At 50.4% G+C, this 14,164-nt stretch overlaps 1 protein-coding gene across 4 annotated transcripts in view; it reads left to right on the top strand.

Moving 5' to 3' along the window:
- MPP2 (MAGUK p55 scaffold protein 2) overlaps positions 1 to 14,164 on the top strand; it is a 43,423-nt gene that overhangs the window by 6,031 nt on the left and 23,228 nt on the right. Inside the window, exons 1-2 of one of the 4 annotated variants that reach the window (XM_020888968.2) lie at positions 9,931 to 10,055; positions 12,880 to 12,930. In XM_020888968.2, coding sequence (XP_020744627.2) covers positions 12,900 to 12,930 — 31 coding nt within the window. In that variant the 5' untranslated portion in view covers positions 9,931 to 10,055; positions 12,880 to 12,899. Of the gene's footprint in view, positions 1 to 9,930; positions 10,056 to 10,094; positions 10,425 to 10,728; positions 11,387 to 12,879; positions 12,931 to 14,164 lie in introns of those variants that run through there. The other 3 variants (XM_020888967.2, XM_020888965.2, XM_070479690.1) reach the window with 3 other exon arrangements.

The raw sequence follows: 14,164 nt of genomic DNA on the forward strand, positions 1-14,164 counted from the left end.
AGAAGCTTCAGTCCCACTCACCCTCTTTTATTGGGGGATGGTGGCTCAGACGGTAAAGAATCCACCTGCAATTTGGGAGACTGGGGTTCCATCCCTGGGTAGGGAAAAACCCCTGGAGAAGGAAATGGCTACTCACTCCAGTATTCTTGCCTAGAAAATTCCGTGGATAGAGGAGCCTGGTGAGATACAATCCATGGGGTCATAGAGTCAGAGACAACTGAGCAACTATCACTTTCACTTTCAAAGATTTTATTGAGATATAATTCATATATCATAAAATTCATCCATTTACTGAGTACAGTTCACTGGTTTCTGGTATATTCACAGAGCTGTGCAGTTGTCATCACAATCAATTTCAGAGTATTATTTTATCACCTCCCAGAAGATACTCCATGCCCTTTAGCAGTCACCTTGTATCCTTCCCAGCCCTAGACAGCCAGCAGTCAACTTTGCAAGGTTAAGTTCTTTACAACACACGTTCCTTTTTTAGCTGAAAAACATTCCATTTCATGGCTATACCACATTTTGTTTATCCATCCATCAGTTGATACATACTTGGGTTGTTTCTACTTTTTGGCTATAATGGATGATATTGCTATATGTGGACCCAGGTTTTCATTTCTTTTGAGTCCACACCTAGGAGTGGAATTGCTGGATCATGTGGTAATTCTTTGTTTAGCGTTTTGAGGAACTGCCAGACTGTTTCCCACGGGGCTGCTGCACCATCTGTTCTATGCACTCTCGCTGAGGGAGGCCTTCCCTGGGCCAGACCAGAGTGAGAACTAGTGAGCTGACTGTCATCTTTCCTGTAAGACAAAATACCAGTAATTTCCCAACCAGCGTTTAGTTTCCCAGCCTCAATTTAAGATGATATTATTTGCATTCTTGTCATTCGCATACTTAGCCTACTACTGAGGGCTCAATATATAACCTACTTGATTTCTTAACCTGATAGCTACATTCTCTAATAAACCACCACAGACAACTACCTCCTCCAGAACCTTCCATCTTGGGCCAATTCTCAGTCCCAGGGGTTGCCCGGTTCTGGCTTCATTGTCAGCGTAAGCAGTGGTGAGATGCCCACATGTGTGATTCCTGAGGCCTGTGCAGGCAGAGGAGGGGGAGGAGCTGGGTTTTTTAAAAAAAATTTATTATTTATTTTGGTTGCATTGGGTCTTCATTGCAGACTGTGGTGTGTGGGCTTGGGTGCCCAGCTGCATGTGGGATCTCAGCTCCCCCACAAGGGATTTGAACCTGCATCCCCTGCATTGCAAGGCAGATTCTTAACTCCTCGACCACCAGGGAAATCCCTGGGTTGTTTTTTCTTTTTTTAATTGTATTTTATTTTATTTATTTTTGAAAAAGCTTTTTATTGTCGTAAAAGTCTCATGATGTAAAACATACTATTTTAACCATATTTAACTTTACGGTTCAGTGGCACTAAATATGTTCGCATTATTGTACAACTCTCACCATCATCTATCTCCCCAAATTTTCACTTTCCTAAACTGAAACTCTGTCCCCATTAAACACTAACTTCCCATTTCCTCTCCCTTCTCCCTTAACCCCCAGCCTCAGGGATCGACCAGTGTACTTTCTGACTCTATGAATTTGACTATATTCTAGGTACTTTAGTACCTCGTGTGTGTGCTATGCTTAGTCACTGGGTCATGTCTGACTCTTTGTGACCCCATGGACTATAGCCCGCCAGCCTCCTCTGTCCATGGGATTCTCCAGGCAAGAACACTGGAGTGGGTTGCCATGACTGGAGTGGGTTGCCATGCCCTCCTCCATGGAATCTTCCCAACCCAGGGATCGAACCCAGGTCTCCCACATTGCAGGCGGATTCTTTACTGTCCACCAGGAAAGCCCAGTACCTCGTGTAAGTGGAATCAAACAGTATTTGTCCACATCCAGTGTGTATTGGAATGCATTTTTAAGGTTAACTTAATATATGGAGGAGTTTGGTTCCTGGGTTGGGAAGATTCCCCTGGAGAGGGCATGGCAACCCACTCCAGTGTTCTTGCCTGGAGAATTCCATGGATAAGAGCCTGGCTGGCTATAGTTCATGGGGTCACAAAGAGGTGGACACAACTGAAGCGACTTAGCACGCAGCACAATACGTGGAGGAGGAGCTGTTTTGACCGAATTTTTGCTGCAGAGAAGTCCCTCCTGTTCTTCATCCCCAGACCAGAGAAGAGAAGGAAGACAGCTCCCTTATCGTAGTATTACAAACTAACAAATGCCTTATGTGTCCCTTTCCCAGCCCCCCTCTCCCATCCAAATAGGGGTGCCTCTAAGAGGAATGTTAGCTTCACATCGGACCCAGAAGAAGTGGGAAAGAATTTGGCGTTGACTTAATAAAAATACTAAATAGGCAAACAACAAGGACCTATTCTAAGGTACAGGGGGCTCTAGTCAATACCTTGTAATAACCTATAATGGAAAAGAATATATTTATAACTGAATCACTTTGCTGTATACCAGAAACTCATACAACACTGTAAATCAACTATGAAAGTGGAAGTGTTAGTCGCTCAGTCGTGTCCGACGTTTATTGACCCCACGGACTCTAGCCTACCAGGCTCCTCTGTCCATGGAATTCTCCAGACAAGAATACTGGAGTGGGTTGCCATTCCCTTCTTCAGGGGATCTTCCTGACCCAGGGATTGAACCAGGGTCTCTTGCATTGCAGTCAGATTCTTTATTTAGTGAGCCACCAGGGAAGCCCATACCTCAATTAAAAAAAAAAAAGAGTCTAATGAAACATAAAAGTATATATTCTTAAAATTCTTAAAAATAAACATCTTTTTTTTACCAATTCAACATAATTAAGATTTATACAATTTTCACACAAAGCAGATATCATCACGTAGATATCGATCAACCATTTTTGCATGTCCCTTTGGAAGGAGGGTTTCCCTGCTGGCTCAGACGGTAAAGCATCTGCCTGCAATTCGGGAGACCTGAGTTCCATCACCGGGTTGGGACGATCCCCTGGAGAAGGGCATGGCTGCTGACTCCAGTATTCTTGCGTAGAGAATTCCATGGACAGAGGAGCCTGGCGGGCTACAGTCCATGGAGTGGCAAAGAGTAGGACTTTCACTTTCAGTTTTGGAAGGAGAGGGGCAGTCTTCCTGAGTGAGTTGACTCCTCTTGAGGGCATCAGCTCTGCCCCTGCTCTCAGATGCTGTGCTGGGGACAGTGAGGACCAGAGGCCCTGCAGCCCCCAGCTGGGTGTGGCCAGAGACCAGTCGTGGACCTCTCTGGGCTCCTGAGTCCTTAGACACCAAACTTAAGCTCCCCTCACAGGGTGGGCACTAGAGAGCACAGATGGGGGCATCAGTTCTTGGCGGCCTCTTTTCTCCTCTTGATTCTGGGGGTACATTCATCTCCCTCTCCGGGGTTCCCTCAGCTCTTGCTGCTGTCCCCAGCGCCTGCCCCATTCACAGCTGCCTTCTCAGGAAAGAGGCTTTGGGGGTCATCTCTGCATCTAGTCACCTGGCAGTCCTCACCTGTCCACGCTGTAGCCCCAGTCTCACACCCAAGGGCCTCAGGCTACATCTCCTGCTGACAATCCCTGCCTTGAACCTATTCCCAGCCTTGGCTGTATCTTGGAATACCCTGGGAACTTTTCAAACTTCTTTTATGTGACCCCGCCCCCAGAGCCTGCACGCTTGTTAGCAGAACACCCACCTGATGTCAGGCGCTTCACTAGGTCCTGGAATTACAGCAGTTAATAAGATGAAGTCAACATCTTCAAAGAACTTTACAGTAGTAGGAATAGGTACTTATTTAGTGGAATAATTAATATTTCAAAAAATATCTTCAAAGAACTTTACAGTAGTGGGCGGCAGTGGTGGTTTATTCGCTAAGTCGTGTCTGACTCTTGGCAACCCCATGGACTGTAGCCCGCCAGGCTCCTCTGTCCATGGGATTATCCAGGCAAGAATACTGGAGTGGGTTGCCATTTCCTTCTCCAGGGGATCTTCCCGACCCAGGAATCGAACCCTGGTCTCCTGCACTGCAGCCAGATTCTTTACCGACTGAGCTATGAGGGAATGGGAATAGGTACTTATTTAGTAGAATAATTAATATTTCAAAAAATATCTATCAAGAGGCTACTTTTTGGAAATCCCTGTTGGGAAGGTTTTTATCTCCTTTATGAGCAGAGTGGAAGGTGATCTCTTGAGATACATGGATGGATGGAGTCGGAAGGGATTTTAGTTAACTAATCCTCCCATTTTACAGATGAGAAAACCAAGGTCAAATGGCCATGTTTTCTGTGCAGGAGGTGGATGGTGTTCTCCAAAAACTAGAAGACTCTTGCAGTATGGCATCCCTGCCAGGTGCTCTCGAGAGCTGCTAAGCCTTTCTCAATCCAGTATCTGATGCCAAGTTAATAAAAGATTTAAGGTGCATTAGTATTGTAATCAAGTTTAAATAAATTAAAGATTAGATTAAGCTGTGATGAATAACAGCTAAGGATTAGCAAGGAAGATTACAGTTGCTTTTAAGTATTTATTTCTTTTAAGGCTGATAATTATGAGTGATCTTAAACTAAGTCCAATTTAAATGTTATTTAAGTTCAGCTCTTTTTGTGACTTACCATGTTTTTGAAGAATGTATTGAATACTTACCATGTATTGAAGAATAACTGGTGAGAAACCGAGCAAATCTCTTTACTAACCAAACCTACTAAGCCTGGCTCTGCCACTTGCTTGCTGGGTGACCTTGGGCAAGTCACTGAACTTCTCTGGCTTTCAGTTTCTTCATTTGTAAAAGGAAGCTAATAATAGTAGCTATGAAGTGTGGAGCAGCATGCATGCAGCAGAGCCAAGATGACCTGGGGTCAAATCCCAGCTCTACCACTTAGCAGTGTAATGCCTTCGGGCAAATTGCTTAACCTCTCTGTGTGCAGTTTCTTCATCTGTAAAATGGGGTGATGGTATCCCCCACCTCGGTATGTAATTATGAAGATCAAAGAAATGAACACATGTGAAGAGACAGGAATTGTGCCTGGCAGCGTGCTTACAAATCGTGGCTCTGGCGGGGATGATGTTTAGAGCACAGAGTATCAACTCACAATTGCAAGATAAAATTTTGAATTATGAGCAAGCTTTCTGAAAATCAAAGAATGCAGATCTAACCGGTGGGGTGAATTGTGAGGAGGCAGGTGCGTCAGACTCAGAGGAAAGAAAAGATCTCCCTCATTTCTCCTAAACTCAGCCTCCTTTCATTCCTTCATCTTTGACCCTTCCACCTTCCTGCCTTGTCCAGGGTCTGCAGGGGCACGCCGAGGCCCAGTTGGCATGTGAGAGTCTCCAGCAATGGCCACTGGGTTACTGGGGTGGATAGCAGGACTTCCTCCCATGCCCAGAGCCTGCACTGCCTTTTGTGAAGTGAAAGAAAGTGAAAGTCGATCAGTTGTGTCTGACTCTTTGCGACCCCATGGACTATACAGTCCATGGAATTATCCAGGCCAGAATACTGGAGTGGGTAGCCTTTCCCTTCTCCAGGGGATCTTCCCAACCCAGGTATCGAACCCAAGTCTCTCATGTTGCAGATGGATGCTTTACCATCTGAGCCACCCGGGAAGCCTTTTGTGAGCTCGTCCCTACTCTATCGATGGACTACTTATGCCTGGTCCCCTTACATGGTGCCCGAAGCAAAGCTCTTGCCACCTCGGTTGGGTGCTGGAAAGAGGATAAGTGTGGTGGGTGGCGCAGTTAGGACTAGGCAAGATGCCACTAACAGGTGGGCAGGAAGGAAGAGGACATGCTGTCTGTATCAGATACCTGGGGCTCCAGAAGCCCTGGGGGGACCACTCTCTTCCCCAGGAGGACCTGAGGTCAATTATGGGCACATCAGACAGCCAGAGACAGAGACTAACCACCCACTGCTCAGCTGGCGCCTAGTGAGAGCCTGCTCAGACCTACTCCCAGGAAGGTACCACAGTTATAGGGCATTTTCTGTCTGCCTGGTACCATGGCATCCACTCCGTGCCCTCTCCCAAGGTGGAGGCTGTTATCCCCATTGTACAGATGAGGAAACTGAGGCTCAGAGAGGTTATGTAACTGACCTAGGACACATATACCACATTGCAGAGCCAGGATTTCAACGCAGAGGTCTCTAGTTCCAGAACATCCCACCTCATGGGGTTGTGGCAGAGTAAAGCAAGGAGGCAGGGGAAAGTGCAAGTGTCGGGCCAGGGGTGGGGTTGGGGGAGGAGGGCAACGAAGCGGCTTTGGGAGAAGTTTTGGACCTCTAGACTGGTATCTGATGTGGGGGCAGGGCCGGTTGGTGTGTGGCTGGCGGGTGATTGATGATGGTGGAGGGGGTTTCAGGCTGTCTGAGGCTGTGATGCGAGTCAGGGCCCAGAACACTTGGTTCTCCAGGGAGAATTTGGTTTGATCCTGGAGAGGGGGCCACAGCTAGCTGTCGAGATGCCCTTTTGAGGCTTGGGTTATGCTAGTGTTGAAGTTGGTATCTGACTCAGTATCAGTGAAGCTGGCACCCTATCTGGAACAGAATAAGACCGTCCTTTCTCATAGAAATTTGGTTTTCTTTAGAAATTTGGTTTCCGAAGTGGGGGATGCACCTGTGCACCATGGGTGCATCAGATGATCCTTTAGGGTGTGGTAAGAAAATACTGGAACTTCTATTTATAATTTAAAAATAATCATTAGAATTTTTGAGTGTGATTTTTAATATACATATTAATAGTTCAGTAGCATGCATATAATAATATATAAATATAAGTATGCTTACAGTGATGGTTCTAAACTTTTTTGTTTTAACTGAGAGATACAGACAGTAGAAAAGGCTTCTAAAACAAGACTGGTGAATTTCTGCGGTAGTGGGCTAAGGGATCGGAGCGGGTGGGTGTAGAAAGAGACTCGGGGTAACTGTTGGCGGCCCCTGCTGGTCATCACCGGAAGTGCAACATCACTCAATATAGCGCGGGCTCTTTTAGGGCTTCCCTGATAGCTCAGCCGGTAAAGAATCCGCCTGCAATGCGGGAGACCTGGCTTCGATCCCTGGGTTGGGAAGATCCCCTGGAGACGGGAAAGGCTACCCTCTCCAGTATTCTGACCTGGAGAATTCCATGGGCTAGAATCGGACACGACAGAGGGACTTAATTCACTTCACTTCACTTCATTTCTGCTGAAAATTTAGAACAGCCGCTCCGAATTTTATCTCTTTCTGTGCGTTGAATCCCGAAGCCTTGGAATGAATATCCACCAGAGGAATATCTCTATTTGAGGGTAAGCAGAGACACTGCCTGCACCGTTGTGACCTCGGGGGCGGAAGCAGGGAAGAAGACCGAGCTAAATACAGACCTCAGAGGAAGAGGACTCATTCTTCTCACTTTTCCACCTGTCTCCTCCCCACCCCCACCGCCGCATTTCTCCTTACTCCCCCCGTTCCTCCATCCCACCGGCAGAGGGGGCAGTCTCCAACTACCATGGAATGCCTTGTGGACCCCTCAAACCTGCTTCCTGCCCCAGCTACCCTATATCCCATCAGTAACACCCTCATTCCTTTGGGGCCCTGCTTAGAACATATTATGTGTGTCTATTATGAATGTCTATTATGACATTCAGTTGTACCGCTAGAAAGTGCTTTTGTGTCTGACATACCCCCTTCCGGACCTCCACCTTCAGGAATCACTGATGCTGGCCCTGTAGCTGGTATCTGACAGTATCGGTGAGGCTGGCACCCTATCTGGACCAGAATAAGAGCGTCCTACTCTGTATCAGAAAATGTTTCTCCTCTCTGTGTAACCTCATGGGGCTGTTGTGAGAATTAAACAATTTATCAATTGTAAGGTCTTGAACAGATGTGAGGAGCTGGCATTCTATAAGGCCCTTATAAGAGAGATGCTTGCTGACCGACTAATGGGGGGCGGGGGAGTGCGAGGAGGCGGCTGGTAAGAGTAATGAGTTGGGCTCCATCTTCCTAGAAGGCCAAAATCAGGGATCCTTGTTCTGGGGATCTTGAATGAAACTAAAAGTTTGCTGTATGTTGCTATGGGGTAATAGTTGCCTGCCTGAGAAGTAATTACTACTATGGCGAGATTCAAGATGCTTCCACTTCCCCACCACCAAATACCAGGTGGACAGGCTAGAGTGGAGGGTAGCTTTCATGATGGGAAGGGGACTACTTTTTTTTTTTTTTTTTCCATTTATTTGGCTACTCCTGTTCTTTGTTGCAGCATGTGGGATCTATTTCCCCGACCAGGGATCGAACCCCGGGCCTCCTGCATTGGTGACGCAGAGTCTTAGCCACTCGACCGCCAGGGAACTCCCGGGGACTTCTTCCTAAATTGAATTAGGAAGATCTTTTGGTTTGAAGGCAGAAGAGAGGGCAGATAGCCTTTTGCTCCAGCAAGTTATTTGGTTGGAGATGGAAGCCTGTAATTCCAGTCCCGGCCATCTGGGGTCGCTAGCTAACTTTCCTGTCCTTGCTCAGTAATAAGGGAGGAGACCACCGAAAAACCTCCGGGCTTTCTGTAGAGCATGGCAGTGGTTTTGTGGCTTGTGTTGTGTGCTTGTGTTAGTCGCTCAGTCGTGTCCGACTCTTTGTGACCCCCATGGATTGTAACCCGCCAGGCTCCTCTGTCCATGGGATTTCCCAGGCAAGAACACTGGAGTGGGTTGCCATTTCCTTCTTCAGGAGATCTTCCTGACCAAGGGATCGAACCCAGGTCTCCTGCACCGCAGGCAGACTCTTTACCTATACTAAAACCTGGCTTTCCCCCGTGGCTCAGTGATAAAGAATCCGCCTGCAATGCAGGAGACTCAGGTTTGATCCCTGGGTTGGGAAGATCTCCTGAAGAAGGAAATGGCAACCCACTCCAGTGTTCTTGCCTGGGAAATCCCATGGACAGAGGAGCCGGGCGGGCTACAGTCCACGGTTCGCAAAGAAGTCGGACAAGACTTAGTAACTAAACAACAATACTCAAACGTATGATCGCCGGAGCTCAGGGCAAGCTGAGTCTCCTGCAACAAGGGGACCAGTCCCCCCTGCTTCAAGGATCAGTTTCCAAGTCAAACCCGTTTCTGAGATTTCCAAGCAAGTTTTCAGAATGCAGTGCATTTCTGATCTTAGGAGACCTGCATATTCTAGAAAGCAGTTGGAGAGGGTGCAGGGCGGGAAATACCGCGGCCGGAGTAGTACCTCGGCTGACCCTGCATGCACCGCGCACTTGGCGAAGCGTAATCTTCGGGCTGAGCTTTCAGTACTCCAAGGCTAGAACTAAGTGCAGGTCTACAGTGGAGCCAGAAGCTGGGGTGAAGGCGGGCAACTGGGTTTGTCTTTATTTCTTGAGATGGAACCACGAAGAAGGATGGCGAGTCACCTTGTTCTGTATTCCGTAAACTGGGGTATGGACCAGCTCTCTGGTCCAGGCTTGAAATAGGGTCTCAGCGACCCCCCTCCCCACAAACACCTTTTTTTTTTCTTTCTTTTTTTTGCAAATTCGCCTAGCGAGTCTGGGATCCAGGTATCCACCAATGAATCCTTAAAAGCTGCTCCTGAGTTTGAGGTCCTATGGGGGTGGGTCTCCTGCTCCTTGAGGGGTCTCCCTAAACTCCCCCTGCTCCCTCACCCAGTTGGGAAGCAGGATAATGAGGAAAGGTGAGGCAAGCCTTGAACTGGAACGCGGGTCTAACCTGAGAGAAGGGGGCGGGTCTCTTACCATCGCCCTTTTAAGGGAATCGCTGGGCGCCGAGGGACTAGTGGGTACAGGTCCCAGTCCTTGCTTCCCCAAGTAGGAAGCCAGCTGCGGGTCGGGGAATCGTGGGCTGTGTAGTGCCTGCTAAGTCACCACCTCCCCGCCTACCCACTAGCTGCTCGGAAAGGCTACTTTCCTGCGGGTGGTCCCGCGGCGTCGGTATCCGCCTCCCTCTCACCTCCTCTCTCGGTCTCCGCCCCTTCGCGCAGAGGAGGCCTCGCCGCTTTAAGAGCCGGGGTAGCGATTGACAAGCAATAAACGCGGAGCGCCGGGCTGCGCCGGAGCCACCCGGAGCTAGGGGCCTCTCCCGGCGCAGGTAGGCGCCCCCCGCCACTCTGGTCCCCGGGCCAGCACGCACCCGAGGGCCCTCTTGGTCCTGGCACGGCACTTGGGGCCCTTTCTCTGCGTCACACCTCTCCTGGCCTCTTCCCTCCGGCCCCTCCCCTCTCTCTCACCCTCCCGCCCCTTCTCTCCCTCTCTCCCTCCCGCCCCCACTCCCCCTTTCTCCGGGCTCCTAGAGAGAGATCAGACCTCCCCGCCCGTGGACACTGGCCCCCCGCCCCTGCGGTGAGGGCACCTAAGTGACGTCAGGCACAGAGCCTGGTGAGCTGTGCGGGGGCTCGAGTGTCCGTGCGGCTTCTCCGGGGACTGTGCGGATTCTGGGGACTTTGGAGCCGGGCATTACGTAAGAACCGCGTTATTAGCTCTTCCGGGGGTGGGGGCGCAAGACGGAGGTTGTGTGCGTCCCCTTGGCTCCCCTGCCACCTTGGGAGGCTAACACCTCAATCTCTCCTGGGAGGGGGTCCTGCGAAGGGGGTGTGCTGCTTCTTCGCCTCCCAGGTTGTAGAGGGGGCGGGTCTGGGTCGGGGGCCAAGGCTAGGATCTGGAGACCTGGGAAGGGGTCGGTGACAGGAGCGAGGAGTCAGGGCCAGAAAGTTAGGTCAACTCAGAGCGGGGAGCGTGAGGACGCGGGCGGGGGTGGGGGGTGTGCAGCCATTCAGTGACCTCATCCCCTAGTCTCCGCCGGGCGCGCACGCAGAGAGTCTTCTTTGATGGCTCGCAACACACCCCCCTCCTCCCAGGTCCTAGCGCCCAGCGTTTTAGGGCTGGGCTCTTGGGGCGCGGGCGCTCTGATCGTCGGTGCGTGCAGGCCCTCCTGGCCACTAGACCCCATCCTTCAGTCTGTCTACCCTTCCCCACGACCTGTAGCTCTTCAAAGCTCTTTTGTCGGACCTTTCTTCTCTATATCTCTTTGTACGCGTATTGACAGAGCTTGGAGGAAACCTCCCCCTTTCTCGGTGGGCCCACATTGGCTGCCGACCCTGGGTGGTGTGGGTAGCCTGGAGACAGGGGTGAGAGGGCACTTGGGCCCAGGGTTTTGGGAGCTGAGGTGCGAGTTCTCAGCTGCCTGGGCTCCGGACCTTGACTCTGAGCCAGGCCGGCTTGCCTGGCACTGCTGTTCTCCTGTGGGCACAGCCGGCCCCGCCCTCCCAGAGGCTTGGGTGGGGGTAGGGCAGAGCTAGCCAATGCCCGTGGGAACCGACTCCTCAGGGAGAAAACCCAGGCAGGCTGAGCAAGACTTCTGGGGACCGGATCTTCCCTGCCTCTTCCGACCCTTCACCCTCTGGGGAAGTAGGACTTGGGAGAGTAAGTAGTACCATCTGGAGAGAGCTGCAGGTTCCAGGTCCTCAGGACGCGGGCCGGGCCGGGGGTGGGGCTAGGGGGTGGGGAGAAAGGGATCCCTCTCTGATGCTCTCTAGGAATAGGGGCGGCAGGGGTTGTGCCCAGGGCACTAGCTGGCGCAGTGGATCCTGGGCATTGCTCCCAGCCTGGGTGCTAGCCTGACAGGGGATGTCCTTCCTCTCCCCCAAAGCTCCTTTCTTCCTTGTCATCAGGGGCAGATCCAGGAGGAAGGAGAGCCATCCTTCCACTTTTGTAATTTCTGCTACTTGAAATTAGAAGTATCAGGGAGCTCAGATGACCTGCTCAGGCCTGGGAAGGTGATAGGAGGAGAGAGGATTTCATTAAAATCAGGTAGTGGTCACTCTAGGGACCTTTTTAGGGGGAGGAGGTGATATCGTGGCTCTCCCACGCCCAGAGCCCAGTAGCATTCAGTCCTAAAGTGGGCACTGCCAGATGCTTTCTTCCACTCCCCCAGCCCTGCTGGGAGCCACCGCGCCTCCTGTTGTCATGGCAACCGGGAATTAGGGTTTTCTCCAGCGGCACAGGCCCAGAAAGGCAAAGGGATGAAGGATGGTGGGTTACCCACCTGCACTCTTCTTTGGAGAATAAGGGATCCAACCCCATTCCAGGAGGACCTGGGATGGAAACTGGGTCTGTAAATTCCGTGATGGGTTTTGCCCAGAGCCCCCTGCTCTCCTTGTCCCAGCTCTGGGCTAAGAAGGGGTAGAGGGAGAAAGAGGAAGCAAGAGAGGCCCTAGTGAGGTATGACATCATTTCTGCCAGACAGATGAACAGATGTTTGTGGAGCATCTTCACTGTGCTAGATCTAGGATACAGAGGTAAAATAAAACACATGTGATTCTTGACCCATGGAGCTTAAAGTCAGGAAACACCCATTTCTTACTTTTTACCTTTTTACTCACACTGGACTTTCCCCCATCCTCTCTCTCTCTCAAAATAAATAAATAAAATAAAAAAGACAGATGGTAGGCAGAAACAATTTTTTTTTGAGTCATAAAACCTGGAGTTTCATTGTAGCTCTCCTTTTCTTTAAAAAAAATATTTTTATTCATTTATTTGGCTGCCCTGAATCTTAGTTGTGCATGTGGGATTTTTAGTTTTGGCATGTGGGTTTTAGTTCCCTGGCCAGGGATCGAACCCAGGTCCCCAACATTGGGAACCCAAAATCTTAGCCATTGGACCACCAGGGAAGTCCCCATAACTCTCTTTATTAGCTTTGTGACCTTGGACAAATGAATTAACCTCTCTGATCATCTGTCTCCTCCTCCTTGGAGAGATGGGCGAGTCATGTCTGCTCTTCTTGGCCTCCCAGAGCTATGGGATAGTTTAGTGTCAGGGCAGTACCCTCTCCCCTACGCCACTGGCTCGTCCTTCCTAATTCCTTCCCCATTATTTTGCCCTTCTGCCTTCTCAACCTCCTCTCTCCCTTCCTCCAGGAGCCCTTGCTGATTTCACCATGCCGGTTGCAGCCACCAACTCCGAGACCGGTAAGAAGTGGGGGTAGGGATGTCAGTTATATCAGTGGTTCAGAGGATTCCAGGCAGGTTGGGGAGCACAGTCAGGCACTGCCACAGCTCCCTGTAAGAGCAAACTAAGACCTACAGTAAACTGTAGGAGCTCCCTGTAAGACCCCTGCTGCAGCTGCTCCATCCAGCTGCTCAGCCTTTCCTCTGGGCAACTTCTGTCACCCTGCTGCACCTGCCCCAGGGTGGGGCTGGAGACAGAGCACAACTCACCTCCATGGAGGGGGATGCATGCTCTGGAGACGTCCACAGTGCAGTGCCCCCCAGATAGGTAAAGTGGACCAACACATGGGGGTGTGTGCGTGCTAGGCTCTGGAGAATGCCAGGTCGGGAAGCCTTGGCTTAGTTCTGTAGGAAGTTTTAGGGCAAGGTTGTGGGCCACCCAGACAAGCTAGGAAGCCTCAGGAACAATCTGCTTAGATCCTCGGAGTCTGTGTCTCTTCTCTGTCAAGAGGTGATGTGAAACTCAAAGGCTGTAACAGGGAAAGCATGTTACCATTAGGGATATTCACAGTTACTATGCTGTGCTATTGAGTTGTTATTACCTCTTTAACCTGTGACCCTGAGTCAGTCACCTTGCTTTGAGGACCTAGGTTTCCCCATCTGTGGAATGAGGTGATGGGATGAGATCAGTGTTTTTAACTTGTATTGATCCTGAATCCTACTGAGAATCTGATGCAAACTGAGGGCCTTCATCATAGACAAAGGCGTCTATGCACGAAGTCTGCATTCCACTCCAGGGGTTCAGGGATCGTGCCCTGAGTGTATGCAGAGACCCAACAGGTGAAGTGCCCTGTACTCAGGCTCTCAGAGGGCCCTAAGAACTGTGAACTGTTCTTGTTTTTCTCTGATTGATCCCCGCCTGGGTGCCTCCTGACCGTGTAGCCCCTTCCCTCTCTCTAGGCGCTGCTATTGCTTCTGCAAGATGTTCCAGACCTTCCAGTTCAGTTAGATTGACTCCTCTGTGTCCTCCCCTCTGAAAAACTGAAGCAGAAAAGTGAAGGCTCCTGTGAAGGGCCAGAACTAAACTGTGACACCCTTGTCCCCCCAGGAAAGGCCTCTTCTCCATGCAGTGGCCAGACTGTCCCAATGTCCCCTAGCTGCTGCAGCCTTGGAGGGCTCAGTGCATTCCCCACTGCTCCAGCCTGCCTCGGCCCCTCTGTAAGCTGCTTAGGGGTTAATTAAGCCCATCCCTGAG

The sequence above is a fragment of the Odocoileus virginianus genome, chromosome 17 (genome assembly GCF_023699985.2).
Source record: "Odocoileus virginianus isolate 20LAN1187 ecotype Illinois chromosome 17, Ovbor_1.2, whole genome shotgun sequence".
Taxonomy (NCBI): domain Eukaryota; kingdom Metazoa; phylum Chordata; class Mammalia; order Artiodactyla; family Cervidae; genus Odocoileus; species Odocoileus virginianus.